At 45.7% G+C, this 13,459-nt stretch overlaps 3 protein-coding genes and 1 long non-coding RNA gene across 5 annotated transcripts; all 4 read right to left on the reverse strand.

Moving 5' to 3' along the window:
- Positions 1-201: 201 nt before the first annotated feature.
- LOC135612788 (uncharacterized) lies at positions 202-1,492 on the reverse strand. The gene has a single exon (XM_065109464.1). It carries the CDS (start codon positions 1,223-1,225, stop codon positions 350-352), a length of 876 nt encoding a protein of 291 aa, XP_064965536.1. The 5' UTR covers positions 1,226-1,492; the 3' UTR covers positions 202-349.
- Positions 1,493-3,523: 2,031 nt separating this feature from the next.
- Positions 3,524-6,610, reverse strand: LOC103975899 (putative kinase-like protein TMKL1). Of its 2 annotated transcripts, none has more exons than XM_065094300.1 (3): positions 5,830-6,610; positions 4,641-5,261; positions 3,524-4,559 (listed from the first exon to the last, which is right to left on the reverse strand). In XM_065094300.1, exons 1-2 carry the CDS (start codon positions 6,329-6,331, stop codon positions 4,675-4,677), a joined length of 1,089 nt encoding a protein of 362 aa, XP_064950372.1. In that variant the 5' UTR covers positions 6,332-6,610; the 3' UTR covers positions 3,524-4,559; positions 4,641-4,674. The 2 variants fall into 2 exon arrangements, with proteins under 2 accessions (XP_064950372.1, XP_009389300.2); XM_009391025.3 differs by having other exon boundaries at positions 3,524-5,261; positions 5,830-6,388; positions 6,513-6,594.
- A 427-nt stretch (positions 6,611-7,037) lies between these two features.
- Positions 7,038-9,362, reverse strand: LOC135612791 (uncharacterized). Its single transcript, XR_010487104.1, has 3 exons — positions 8,822-9,362; positions 8,509-8,602; positions 7,038-7,528 (listed from the first exon to the last, which is right to left on the reverse strand). It is a non-coding gene; the product is annotated as an uncharacterized LOC135612791 (long non-coding RNA).
- A 221-nt stretch (positions 9,363-9,583) lies between these two features.
- LOC135603218 (homeobox-leucine zipper protein HAT4-like) lies at positions 9,584-12,947 on the reverse strand. The gene is made up of 4 exons (XM_065094301.1): positions 10,932-12,947; positions 10,475-10,824; positions 10,278-10,357; positions 9,584-10,180 (listed from the first exon to the last, which is right to left on the reverse strand). The coding sequence occupies exons 1-4, from the start codon at positions 11,074-11,076 to the stop codon at positions 9,847-9,849; spliced, it is 909 nt and encodes a 302-aa protein (XP_064950373.1). The 5' UTR covers positions 11,077-12,947; the 3' UTR covers positions 9,584-9,846.
- Positions 12,948-13,459: the final 512 nt, after the last annotated feature.

Below are 13,459 nucleotides of genomic sequence, written 5' to 3' on the forward strand. Positions count from 1 at the left end.
TGGATTTTTGGCTCTCCTAAGCTTGGCAGAAACACACACTGGTCCACACTTTTGTCCCCAGACAGATCCAAATCCTCTAAACCACACCAAACAAATCCAACAACAAACGAAGAAGCTTCTTACAACACGCACACAAATATACAGCTGACACACTCGAGCACGCCAAGAGCAAAATGGAAAACTTGAAAGAAGACAAGGGGCAACAGAACAAAAATTCTATACCTGTTTGGAAAAACCAGAGACCACCGAGTCGGTTGACCGAGTTAGAGAATCGGCACAAAGAAAGAAGAGATTTCTTTTTATGGAAGAGAAATCTTTAAGAGGAGGAAGTAATCGTTAATGGTTAGGTTTAGAGCTTGTAGATGATAAGGAAGCAGGGGAGCACGGCTCTGGGATCCAATACCACAAGCTCTCCGTTCCCCAGGCTCACCGACTCGGCCGCCGAGTCGGGGTTCGACTCGCCCCTCACCCGGCCAGCGATGACCCGGCACACCAGCATCGACTGTCGCCCGGCCCCGGCCCCGCCGCCGCCGTACGCATGCGCCCCGCCGCTCCCCGCGAATGTCCGGACCCCCTCCACCTTCCTCCCCGCCGAACACACCGCGCCGCACGCCACGCCGGCGTCGTACACGCACCCGGCGCCACCCCCGCAGTAGAACCGCATCATCTCGTTGCCGTCGGCGGCGCAGCGCGCGTCGTTGTGTGCCCGGGCGCGGACCGCCGCGCGGTACTCCTCGAACCGGACCACCGTCCGGGCCGGGTTGTGGACCCGGAAGAGCATCTCGATCTCGCCCGGGAAAGCCGCGGCACCGCCGCCGTTGCCGGAGGAGGAGGAAGATGCCCAGCTCGAGCTAAAGATTATCTCCACCACACGCCGCGAGGAGTGGCCCGCCGGCAGCTCCGCCAGCGTCGGGAACGGGTTCGCGTGGGTGGGCCCCACGAGAACCCGCGCCGTCTGCGGTGGCTTGGACGGGCGGGCGGGCCTCGGTCTAGTGTGATGCTTGGCCCTCGTCTTGGACCGGTGCTTTTCGGCGAACGAGGACGAGGACGACGCCGACGAGGGGCGCTTAGGGACGAGGGAGACGACTTCCTTAACGGCGTGAGAGGAGTTGCCGCAGGAGACGGAGGCAAGCAGCGGTTTCTTGGACGACGGCGTCGGGGGGTAGACGACGTCCTCCACGGCGCTAGACTTGCAATGCAGGGACTTGACCCACCCGGTCGCCATGTCACGGCGACGCTGACGGCTATGACAGCCAAAAATGGCAGAGAGGGAAGGAGAGCATATAAGAGATGATACAAACAAAAGATGAAGAGAAGACGAGAGTTAGTATGGTGGGATGCTGCTGTTGGGGGCGGGGAGAGGAAATGGTGGTCCTGTTTGTGATGTATGCATCATTTATGCTTCTGCTCTGCTCTGCATTAGATTTTGTTGTGACTAGGAGTTATATCTAATACATTCATACTGGATCTTATGGAGAGGTTCCCCTCTCTGTCTCTCTCTCTCTTTCTCTCTCTCTCTCTCCTGGAACTGCTCTCTGTTACATTTACACCTCTTTATTGCACTTAGCTTTGACCTTTTCTCTTTGGGTCCAGAGACTGAAAACATTAACATCTCCTCTCAATTAATGTGTATGCATGTATTCATTCTTTCATGCTCTTCATCTGACTCCAAATTCTAACATTACTTCCATTGTCTTTCAACTTTGCAGGGGAGGATGCTGTTGCCAATTCGGACCCATTCCAAACCTATTACTACATAGCCACAAACACTGTACTTAGTTGGCTACACACTGCTCCAGCAGACTTGATGTAATCTTCTTGCAGCTAAAGAATAAAATCCAACCTCTGAAATGGTATTTGCAGCTAAAGAACTATGCAATCATATTCTCATGTCATGTGCAGGAACAGTCCACACAAATTGCATGGAGGAGGGATTCGTCGGTAGACATGACATCAACAAGCCAACGCCCATCCCTTTGAGAACTTTCTACGGTGGTCAATGAGATATCTGAAACACGCAATGGACAAGAAGGACAGCGCCATGGAAATGGCATGTGGAATAGACTAAGCTTATTGGAGTCCTTTGAAGCCTTTTCTTTTGCTTTCTGTGAGCTTCTGTGCGCAAACTCTCTCCGAATCCTCCTCTATTGATTTTGCCACCTTTCTGAAGACAGGAAGAGCGCCTTCACAGTCTTCCTCTTTGGCAGGTGCATGTGAGTTGCAGGTAGAGATCCATCATAGGCTTGTTATTGTGCACACTCAACAGTAAGCAGGTCTCTTGCTGGTTAATAAGAGGCCTGGTGATGGAATTGAAGGCCTTCAGAAACCATGGCAAGTGCAGTCAAAGGTGATTCACTCCCCCCCCCATCAGAATGCTGTACTGAAGTGAAATGGAATGGACCAGAATAATGAATACAGTGTTGTTGTCACAGACAAACATGCACCACCCATCACTACTGGCTCTGGTTGCGAGGATAACTCATTAAGCATGCAATTAACCTTTATGCATGCTACTTTGGTCATCTTCTTCTTCTCCAACCGGAGGAAGGAAGCTCCTCGATGAAGAAGAGGGTCAGAAGGTGAACCAAAGTTTGAGCCAAAAAGGTAAAGAGGAGTTTCTTTTCGCGTAACCCATCACTGCTTTAGCATCATCATCATCAGAAGTCGTGGAGCTCGGAGCTTGTGGGGGACAAGGCCACGGGAAAGACGACAGCTTTGAGATTTTTGGCATGATGAAGCGATGGAGTGGGGCGGTGTTCAAGGTAATGGAAACTGGAACAACGGAAGCCTGTTTGCGTGAGGATAGTTTGAATGGCAATGGAAACCACTTTAATCGAGGTGAGGGACAGTCGAGCTTATTACTGTCAGCCTTTGTTCACTCACGCCTACTTCGAATCGCAGCCAAATCCTGCATTTTGGGAAGAGGACTGCGTGTCGATGCATCGATGGAGGAAATGAGTGTTGTGAGATCCCTTCAAGTCCCATCTAAAAGGCCCATGGACCTCAGCCTATCACCAGTTGTTTGCAATGATTGAGAGCTCAGCTGATGGACTCATTCCAACATGTTTCTGATCCAGTAGATAAGGATTGGATTTAGTAGCCAGACAGACATATCATCACCATCAGTGTACAGTTGATGCACGACAATCATGTGCTCAAGTTTGATTCCAAGCAGAAAGTGACAGGGTGTCCTGTTCAGCTCGTGTGGGTCTCCTGTTAGATCAATCTCCTTCCACCTTCTCAGAGAGTTCACTGTTGGGAAGACTGCAACCATCTGAGCTGCAGGTAGGGGATGAGAACTTATGTTGGAAACAGATTCAGATGATTGGACCTTGAATGGATCAAATAGGTGTGTGCTAATTCATTCAGAGAACTTATGATACAAGCAGTTCTGTTCTTTGAACACAAGAAAGACCAGTATGCTGGGATAAAAAATTTCTGTGAACACATCACATGTTGTTGCCATCGAATGAAGTGATCCACCAAACACTGCATACATTCTGGTATAAAGTTACAGCCATCATTCAACATCCAAAGACTACATTTATTCCACTCCAAAGTGGGCAGTCTGTACTACCCCACTAGATTATACAATACAAGTGAAGCTCAACTGCTGGACCATTCTTACACTCTATATGAAGCTAAAGAAAAGCAAGCATCAATGAGGACATCTTTTGGAAAGGGTGAGACAAATCTGCAACTGTGAACATCTCAATTGTTAATAGTGAGTTTATATACATCAAGAGTGAGACTATAGTAAGTTTATATAAATCTGCAAATCTGGCACACCATGGATCATGTGTCTACTGTCAAGAATAATTTCTGGCAGTATGCTCTCTCAGGTGTGGTGAGTTGTATCCACAATTCCTATGGCTTGGAATTGAAAAGATGAAATCCAGAGACAGCCTGCATCAACAGAAAGAAGTTCTTGCAATGTGCTTTTGTAATGCTGTACTTTCCAACTGGCTGCGTCCACCCGAAACCAATCCTCTTTACTAAGTGGCAGTGAAGGTCAAGTCCCTGCACATCTAGCCAAATGCAAATTAAGACTTTTAGAAGGCCAAAAGCAACAAATCCCGATCACATGATCTCTTCTTCAATGCATCAGCTGTAAAGTAGACACTAAAGACCAGATGTACCACACCGGAAGCCTCTGATCAGAGACAAAAATTGATATCATTGGATTTTGTTGATTTCATATCCTTGCAATCTATCTAAACCATCGGTGAATGGTGAATCATGATGCATCTCCAGATTGTTTTGTCCAAAGAAGAGAGAAGGCAACAAAAACAAGGTTCAGAAGTGTTTTGTAGTTCGATGTTTTTCTCCCGGTCCCGTTAGGGAAAACTTTAGATGTCAGATGTGCAAGTGGTAGTATGAAAGTCATCAAGTGGAATCACCATGAGCCATGCATGATGTTTCCTGGTAATAAAGCTAATGCACATCTCGACAACCATATGGTCCATGCAGCGAATCCACCATTCTGACCCTTGCTGAGATATCCGATCCAAAGCTCACAAGTGATGCAAATTTGCTAAACAAACACATGGAACTGTCACCTATAAAAGTGGATCTCATAAAATGTTTGCTATTTCCAAGAGTTAAATCATTTTTGTTGGCACATGGACGAGACAACTTACAGCACTGCAGTTATCACTACCAGATGAAAGATCATCATCTACCGATGTCTTCAAGCCGCCTGATAACTGCTCTGATATCTGGTCGGAGAGCAGGTGAAGGAGAGCAACAAGTCATTGCAAGTTGAAACAGCATCAGTAAACCTTCTTCATTAGTGGAATTCTGATTTATACTATCCTCTAGGAGATTGGAGCTAAAAACATCCGAGACTTTATGCTCAAGAACTAAAATTCTCAGGGAGGTGGGGAGATGAAGGTCTTTGGACTGCAAGAAATTGTTGGTGAGGGGGTCCTTTTGAGTGAGCATTTCAAGAAATACCACCCCCAAACCGTAGATATCGGTCTCTCTGCTGGCATCTTTCATCTTGATCAGCTCAGGTGCTCTGTAACCCTGGGATGCCGGGGCTTCAAGCATCTCTAGGGCAGCTGCGGGATTCAAGATGATGTGCAAGCCGAAATCTGAGAGCCGAGGCTGGAAATCAGCATCAAGTAAAATGTTATTCGATTTGAGGTTGCCATGGATTATGGCCTTCTCGTACCCATTGTGCAGGTGGTCAAGCCCCCTTGCGACACCACAAGCTAATTTGTAGATAATATCCCATCTGTGTGCTTCAGCAACACCGGCTGTGAATGGAAGAAACTGTTAAATTCCATGAGTAAAACTCAAGTGTGAATCAAAGGACTATGTATACCGAACCAAACAATTTGAGAAACCAAGTGTAGAACAACCAAATAATATAGCCAAGCACAAAAGCTATCTATATATAAGATGGAAAGACCTAAATCTTCAACACCCAAATTTGTAGCATATGTCAACCATTTGTTCCAAATCATTCTCTTTTTCTCCCTAAAAAAGCCTCCGTTTTATTTCTTAGTACAAGATTCTGGTCCAAATGAATTACAAACTGACAAATGCATGACAATTCTGCCTCTCCAAATTCAATCACTGAACATAACATATAACTCGAATGCCAAATCTAAGAGAAAATATTCAAGTAGCTAATATATAAAACAGAAGATAAACACAAAAGAACGTAAAAAGGAGTACAATGCATATCAAAACTATTCTAATAACAAAACTCATGCAAAATCCTGATTAAAAATGATTTTAAAGTTACATTGCAATCTTAAATGCCACAAATGAACCCAAAAAATAGTTCAAAACTGATGAAAAAGATGACAGAAATCAAACCTCTTAAGAACTGAGCAAGAGTTCCAGAAGCATAGAACGGATGCACGAAGAGCTTCTCCCCTCTCGGCCCCACGTACATGGCCCCCGTCGGCACCAGATTCGGGTGCCGGACCGACCCCAGCATCCGGACCGCTGGCAGCACCTCCTCAATCCGCCCAATACAATCCGGCCGGACAAAGCGGAGCAGAGCCACCGACTTGCTCCGCCGAATGCACGCCCGATAAAGAGTCCCATAGCTCGACTTGGCGACCACCTCCCCCGGCGCGTCCAAGATGTCGTGAGCCGTCAAAGTCTCCCAACCGGCGAACTTGATCAGCTCTTCCGTCACCAATTCCTCCTCTACCGCGTACCGAACTGCGCCGCCGTCCTCCAAAGAACCTTCTTTCGCTCTTCTCGACAGGAATCTCCTCCGAAAACAATGATGCCACGCGTACAAGAGGAGGAGGATAAGAAACGAGCAGGATAAACCAAGAAAGACCTTAGCACCGTGGTTCTTCCCCATATCCTTCTTTCTGACCTTGATCTAGCTGCGATACCTCGAAAAAGACTTCACTTTTGCCTTAAAACAAAGGGAAAACAGAGATTTTTTTTTGTTGTTGGAGTGAGGATTAGACTAGGAATGCAGAGACGGGAAGCTTCGGATGTGGGAGGAGGAGGAGGAGGAAATGAACAAAAAGTGGTACCTTCCGTTCTTGGGAGGAGGATTCGATGGAACTTTTAAGGGGGAAGAACCCCAGGGATGCCTTGGGGAAGCAAATGGCCGCCGGAAGACTTAAGGGGCGAGGGGAAACTGGTTGGGTTATCATCGTTAGCGTGGTGGGTCACACGCGGAGCGTTCTGGTTTGCTGGAGGTAGACTGTCCGGTGTTCTAGGCCGTGTTTTGGTCATTCGTGGAGGAGGCACGCCGCGAGCGGACGAAAGCGATCGAATCTTAATATTTGTTGCGTGAACAAGAAGATTCGGGTGTTAGGGTTTAGGTACCCCAGAAGATTCCGGTGTTAAAGTTCCCCAAAGCAGTGGTTTCGGTACGGTCACGATGTCCTCTACAACCACGCAGATGCTACATGTTTTGTATCCTCCACAAGATTCAGAGGTGTGTTCGTTAGAGAATACAAACTCCGTATTAATATTAATCTCAGATAATTTTTCTTTAGCATGTCCTCTCTTAGCAAGAACTCAAGCAAACGTAGATGTTGTGCATGGGAAAGAAATGTGAATTCATGATTACGATAAACAGGGGAATAACATAAATGGAATAGATAATGACTGTAGTTATGAAGTCACTCAACACAACACAGTAGCATTTATCCATATACAGCATTTGCATCACCGTTGAGTGGACGGAAACAAAACCAAGGAAACGAAAAGTGTTACTGGAATTGTCGGCTTATTTGCTGATTCAGTAAACAGCGATGATCATTTCTGAGCTGCTCCTGTGTGCATGCCATTTGATCCAGAAATGCGAGAGCCTAGCAAGGGCTGCTGCTTGCCTAGCGATTTGCAGTCTGTACATTAACCTCAGCTCTGCCCACACAGCATTGCCCACACGGCCTGCTTCAATGCTCCCGTCATACCCATCGAGGTCAAATGCTCCAAGGTTTCTAGAGAAAAGAAGCATTTGTGCCTTCACAACAAGGTTTTCAGAATAGATGAACCTTCCATTTTTTGGCACCCTGAGATGGTAGAAGTCTTGGACGGCCTGCAAGACATAAAATTCACAGGAATCGAGTTAATGAGAAGAGAGGTTTTTCTCCATTTATCATGCTGCTCGAGCAACTCGAGCACTCTTGAAGGTACGCTTATCAAGACAATTAAAGATGCTATCTGATAAAAGGCTTGCGAGCAACAAATCTTACTTTCCACTGTGAAGAGGCTAAAACTACTCTGGGCCTGGTCAATTTGACGTTTTGGTATACTACAGTAATTGGTGTCATGTTCTTATTTTGCACCTATAAAATGATATTTAATACTGATCATTGCATCATACGAAACATAAAAAACTTTCCTAAATAAAATTTGGAAAAGCCAAGAAACAGAGAACAATGGTTGTGCTGCGTCCTCGACCAGCTTTGCAATGAACATAAGTAGTTTTCCTACGCATAGCATTTTCTTCAAAAAAATTGATGAAGAACCAAAAGTGCCACATTACAACAAGAAGAAATGAAACATGAGCAAAGAGATTGAAAAATAAGGACCATAGTATTTCGAAGATAAACAAGAAGATGATTCTCTTATTCAATAATTAAATGTTGGCATCTGACTCTTGACAGTAATCCACCTGCATTTGCTGGCATCTTATGCATGGCAGCTACTTTTGTGCAAAGATACACTTTGAGCATGACTTGGACAAATTTTAGAAAGTACATTTGTGATTCTAACTCTTAACAGTAACAACTATTAAAAAAAAGTATTTCACAACATAAGCAATTCCAAAACATAAGAATAAAATTGATAATGCATCTCAACTGCAACTGCAAGAACCTTAGTTAACCACTTTACAAATTCAAAAGACAGTTGCAAAAATGTATTCATGACTATGGCATGCAAATCTTTAGCAGGAGCCTCATGACAAATCAAGTACCAATAATGGAGATAATGTAAATAAAAACACTTGTGACGTCTCAAAGGGTATCACAAATATTGGAGTGTTCACAATGAGCAAGAGATGGTGGCGCTTACAATGGATGAAGTCCACAGCTTGGCATATATCTCCAAGTGATGAAGCAAAAAGGTAATCTCTTGTTGGCATCAGCAAATGTTCTATCCCATGAGCCTACTCAGAAGAACCAAAGATTTAATACCAAAACGAACACTTTATGAGTTCATAAAAGTAGTGACCAAAGTAGAAATACATTTTCAGTAAGAAGGGCATGCTACTTGATATCATATAGAGAAAAATGCAATAACCATGGAGTATGATGATGGTTCCAACTTATCGGAAGACAACCAAAGTACTAGCAACAAAGATAACAAAATACAGGAGTTAAGGAACCTTCTGTTGGACATTCGCTCCCGAGTCCGCAAGTTCCTTTCTTTTGCGTACAACATTATACATCAGCGTCGTGTCGAAGAGAATCCGAGCCTCGACTCCCACAGCCCCCCTCTTCGCATCCACAAACCCAGTCCTTGGGCCACGAATCCTCCAAGCCAACCTTTCCCCCTCTCATCATCCTCCGACGCAGTCCTCATCTCCTAATTCCTCAATCCACATATATCCACACCAATTTTTTCAGCCTAAACTCACAATCCAGAAAAAGAGAAGCAACGGCGTCGAAACAAACAGCCAAATTGTCCACTATCTTTCCAATCAAGAACAAAGAGAAGACCATCTAGGGTTTTGCGACGGTGGAGGGAACTGTTCAAGATCCGGGGAGGAGTCCTCCTCTGCCACAAGCAATCCCCGGTTGCGTGGACTTGGATCGAAGAAGCGATCTCTCTCTCTCTCTCTCTCTCCTTGATTTCTCGTCGCTCCTTCCCTCCAGTAAACAACCACCAGCTGACCTTCTCGGCCACCCCTCATCGGCGCAACAAATTAGTACTAACGATAGTTGATCGGTGGAGAAGATTGTATAGACGTTAGAGATCGTGTGGGTCCCGCCGGTTCCTCCGTTCACGCTTACCTGTCTCCAATGACGCGCCAAACGGAAGAAAGGAGTTTCTCTATTCGTTGCAATGTTTGGGACCCACAAGCTCGGCGGATCTGCAAGTCAAAGCGACGTCGTGTGCCCCATGTTGATGTGGTCGGAAAGAAGCCTCCATGTTAATGGTGTAGAACACAAACAATAGAAAATACATAATAATCTGACATTCCAAAAGCGATATTTTTAAGAAAAAGAAGATCTAGTCTTTGATTTTTTTGTCTGGGAAATAACTCATCATAAAGCTCACAACAGGAGATATATATATATATATATCATAGTCCCATAAGTGAATCGGCAGGATCAAAACAGTATTGCAAGATATGGAAGTGCAACAGTGCTGATCAACCGACCATGGTGGTGCTGCTCTGATTAGTGGTTAAGATCGCTGAGGAATGGAATCAAGAAACAATGGGTCAAGCGGGAACGGCGCCCATGATGCGGCGGTCTGGCGGTCATGGTTGCTGTACTGATGGTGCTCCGAAGGCTGCGGGTTGGCCGGCGAGGAGGTGGTGGCTGGATTGGAGACACGCTCACAGGAAGGGCACATAGTGATCGTGGTGGGAGGGGTCATTTGCATGTAAAGCTGGGGCGACAGCTTCAGGGCTCTCAGCTCCTGGACTTCTTTCTGAAGCCTTCTGTTCTCTTCCGTCAGGCTCTCACAGCACTTCTTGAGGAACTCGCAGTCCACCTCCGTCTGCTTCAGCTTGGTCCTGCAACAACCCCATCAATATTGTTCGGTTTAATCCTTAAATGTCACTCTCATATCTACAATATAAAGACAAATGAGGATCTATGCATGTTGAACACCTTGCTCTTCTGTTTTGGAACCAGACTTCCACCTGCCTTGGCCGCAGGTTGAGTTGTTCGGCCAATGCTAGCTTTTGCTTCTGCTCACCAAACAGAGACGGGAACATTATCTACGCAGCTACCATTTCGTATCATTCGCTGTTGTAGGACTGACGGGAAGAGAAAGAGAGAGAGAGGAAGAGGGGAGAAAGGGTTACGGGGTTCAGGGTGCTGTGCTTCTTGAAGCTCTCCTCGAGGACGGCGGACTGATCCTTTGAGAGACGGAGCTTCTTGCGGGAGCCCTCGCCATCCTCTTCGTCACTGACTACCCTGAAGCAGGCTCGCTCAGCGTCGTGGTCGTCCCCAGCGAGGGCGTGACGCTCAGCCCGCTTGCCGCCCACGCTTGAGACCGCGCTGTTGAGGGAGGACGCGCCTCCCTCCTCCTCCTCCTCCTCCTCCTCACTGACCTTTCCTGCTGTCGCAGCCACAGACGGCGCCCGATTCACGTCGATCATTGTCAATAGTGGTCGCGTCTCTCCTGCTCCACCCACGTTCGAGATTGATCCACCTGCAACCAAGATGTAACGTGTCACTGTTTACCGATAGATTTTAGCAAAAGTGAAAACGGCAGCATCAGATCTACCGAGTCAAAAATGAACAAGGCTGAAACAGTACCTGAAGGACCGAGGAGGCGATGGCTTGGCATTGGCCAAGAAGAGGAGGAAGAAGGAGCCATGAGGCTGAGCCTAGGAGGGAAGTAATTGGTGGAAGTGTTTAAGCCAAGGCTTAGTGCTAGATCCTCTTTTTCCATCATCATCATCGCTGTGTTTGTTTGCTTACAACCTTCCTTCACTTGTCACTCTACTTCCTCTGCGTATTCTCAGCGTCACTGGAGTTCTTTGAGATGACACCACACGAAAAGATGGAGGAGAGAAAGCAGCCGAAAAAAGAGAAGAGTAGACCGGAGGAGGGGGTGCTCTCTTCTCCTTGGAGAATGTAATGCGGCAAGGGATGGGGGAACGGACTATATAGTAGTTTGTGCCCTCTCCATTGCGGCAATGATGACCTGTGTCAGAAGCTCCCCATTTCTTGCAATCATGAATGCTGCTACTGAATCCATCGACTGTTCAGATTAATGATTTGTTCTTATTTCCAAAAGTTCAGTCTCGACAGTTCCATCACTGTTCTCCGTCTCCACGCGTCACTGAACACCATAAACACAGGGCTTTTCCTCCGGTTGACCATTGACCGATTCATGCTTCCACGTAGTTCCACAAAATATCACCAACAAAGTGGGTTTTTTTCCCCTCTGGTAGAATCTAATGTGACAAATTACAAGCGATAAGAACTTTAAGATGAAGAAAAGGACTGGTCCTCTTTTGTCTTCCACAAAAGTGGCACGAGTTGACCGAGTTGTGTGCATTGACCCTGAACAGTCTCGTGAATCCAAAGATGCTACCAATCTATGTGCATCATTTGCTTGGCCTTTTGAGTTGTGCAATTATCACGGTGTGTTGATGACATGGGGAACTACCACTCCATTCCCCTCCCCCATGCCATGGTAGGTGTGGCCAAGCTTCAACCAGCAGTCACAACAGTCTCACCTTAACCAACTCTGCTGTGCAACCATCATCACACTATCATCATCAACCATGATCCATCCTTGCTACCAAAGTCATCTTTTCAATTGCATATAACAGTAAGGAGAAGAGAACAATCAGCATAAAAATAATTTTCCATCATCACGATCATGTTTTGTAAATTATTAGATAGTTGTTGAATCATTCATCATGAGTTCTATGACTTCATCTAAAAACATTAACCAATATTCCAAAAATTATCTGATGGCAATCTTCAACTATCTTTCCTCAACTTCTTTCTCCTTTCACATGTAAGTATGAGCAACGCCAACTGATCCAAAAGTTACGGGAAACACCAATCCATAGTTTCTCCATCCTGGCACAGCCATGTAACAGTGTTCTTCGAGTATGATCCATATATCAACGAGATGATATGTCATTTTCCCTCAACAGAATAGAACTCTTCTTCTTTCTCCTTGCTTGAGAAAACAGCAACGTGTTCTATGTTTACTTGCAATTTTTTCTAGTGATTAGGGTGCTCACTGATTTCGCAGGAAAGACGAGAAGAAGTCTTCCATTAGGAATACACATAGATATCGAAATTTTTGCTGCATGGATTTGCCATTTGCAAGTTTTTGAACAGGAGAATCGAATGGGTGTTGCCATCGACACTAAGGAGAGGTTTGTAAGCGAGAAAGGATCATATTATTAGATCAACAACATTTTTGTAGCATTTCACATGACAAGGTGGAAGAACACACCGACAAAAACCTTTTACCTCACAGGCTGGGAATCTTTCGAGATCCATCGGCAACGTTATATCACGAAAGTCATGGTGTTGAGCCTTGCCAACCGACTCCAGATGGCCGGAGATGTGGATCGCGAACGCAACACGCACTCACGAAAGCCTTGAATCCTCGAAACCAGAAGCACCAGTCGTCTGCATGGTGCAAGAACGAGGGTGAAGGGGATGATCCAGATTCCCAGTTCCAGTAGCAGCATCGTGCAGGCTCTTCTTCTGCTGGTTACTTCTTCTTGGCGCCCGCGACCATGCTTGTGTCTGCCACCGGGTTTCCTGCAGATGATGCCTACTAGCTTTAAATGGCTGGAAGACTCCATCCACCTTCCTAAAAAGCACAGTCCAGTTGGTCATTCACGCAGAAAGACCGCCACAATTACTGCATGTGATGCCCAAAGTCGCTTGATCAAATGAAGACACAGGTTAACTTTTGATGGTTTCAAGCTCCAGTAATTTATCGATCGATGCCCTTGGGATTGTGTGATCACATCAGCCACTTGGACTTTGGAGACACTATATACCTTGCTTGGCGTGTCTGCAAACGCAGAAGATTGCCGATACTGAAAGTGTGACATCTTCCTGTCATTTTGCTCACGAAAAATAGCGTCATTGCGGTTCCGTTGGCTGTCTTGTCATATCATACAAAGTAATAGTTCATGCATCACGAGGGTGAGATAAAATAATGTTTTGGATTCATATAATACGAAGTCTGGAGATGTACGTATCACATTTGTCTTATTGTAATAGGTTCCAACACTGTTGAGCAGTTCAATTTTCAAGATCTAAGAACAGAAGTTTGACGAGGTATTGATCAGGATGAAAAA

Source organism: Musa acuminata, chromosome BXJ1-2 (assembly GCF_036884655.1).
Source record: "Musa acuminata AAA Group cultivar baxijiao chromosome BXJ1-2, Cavendish_Baxijiao_AAA, whole genome shotgun sequence".
Lineage (NCBI taxonomy): Eukaryota > Viridiplantae > Streptophyta > Magnoliopsida > Zingiberales > Musaceae > Musa > Musa acuminata.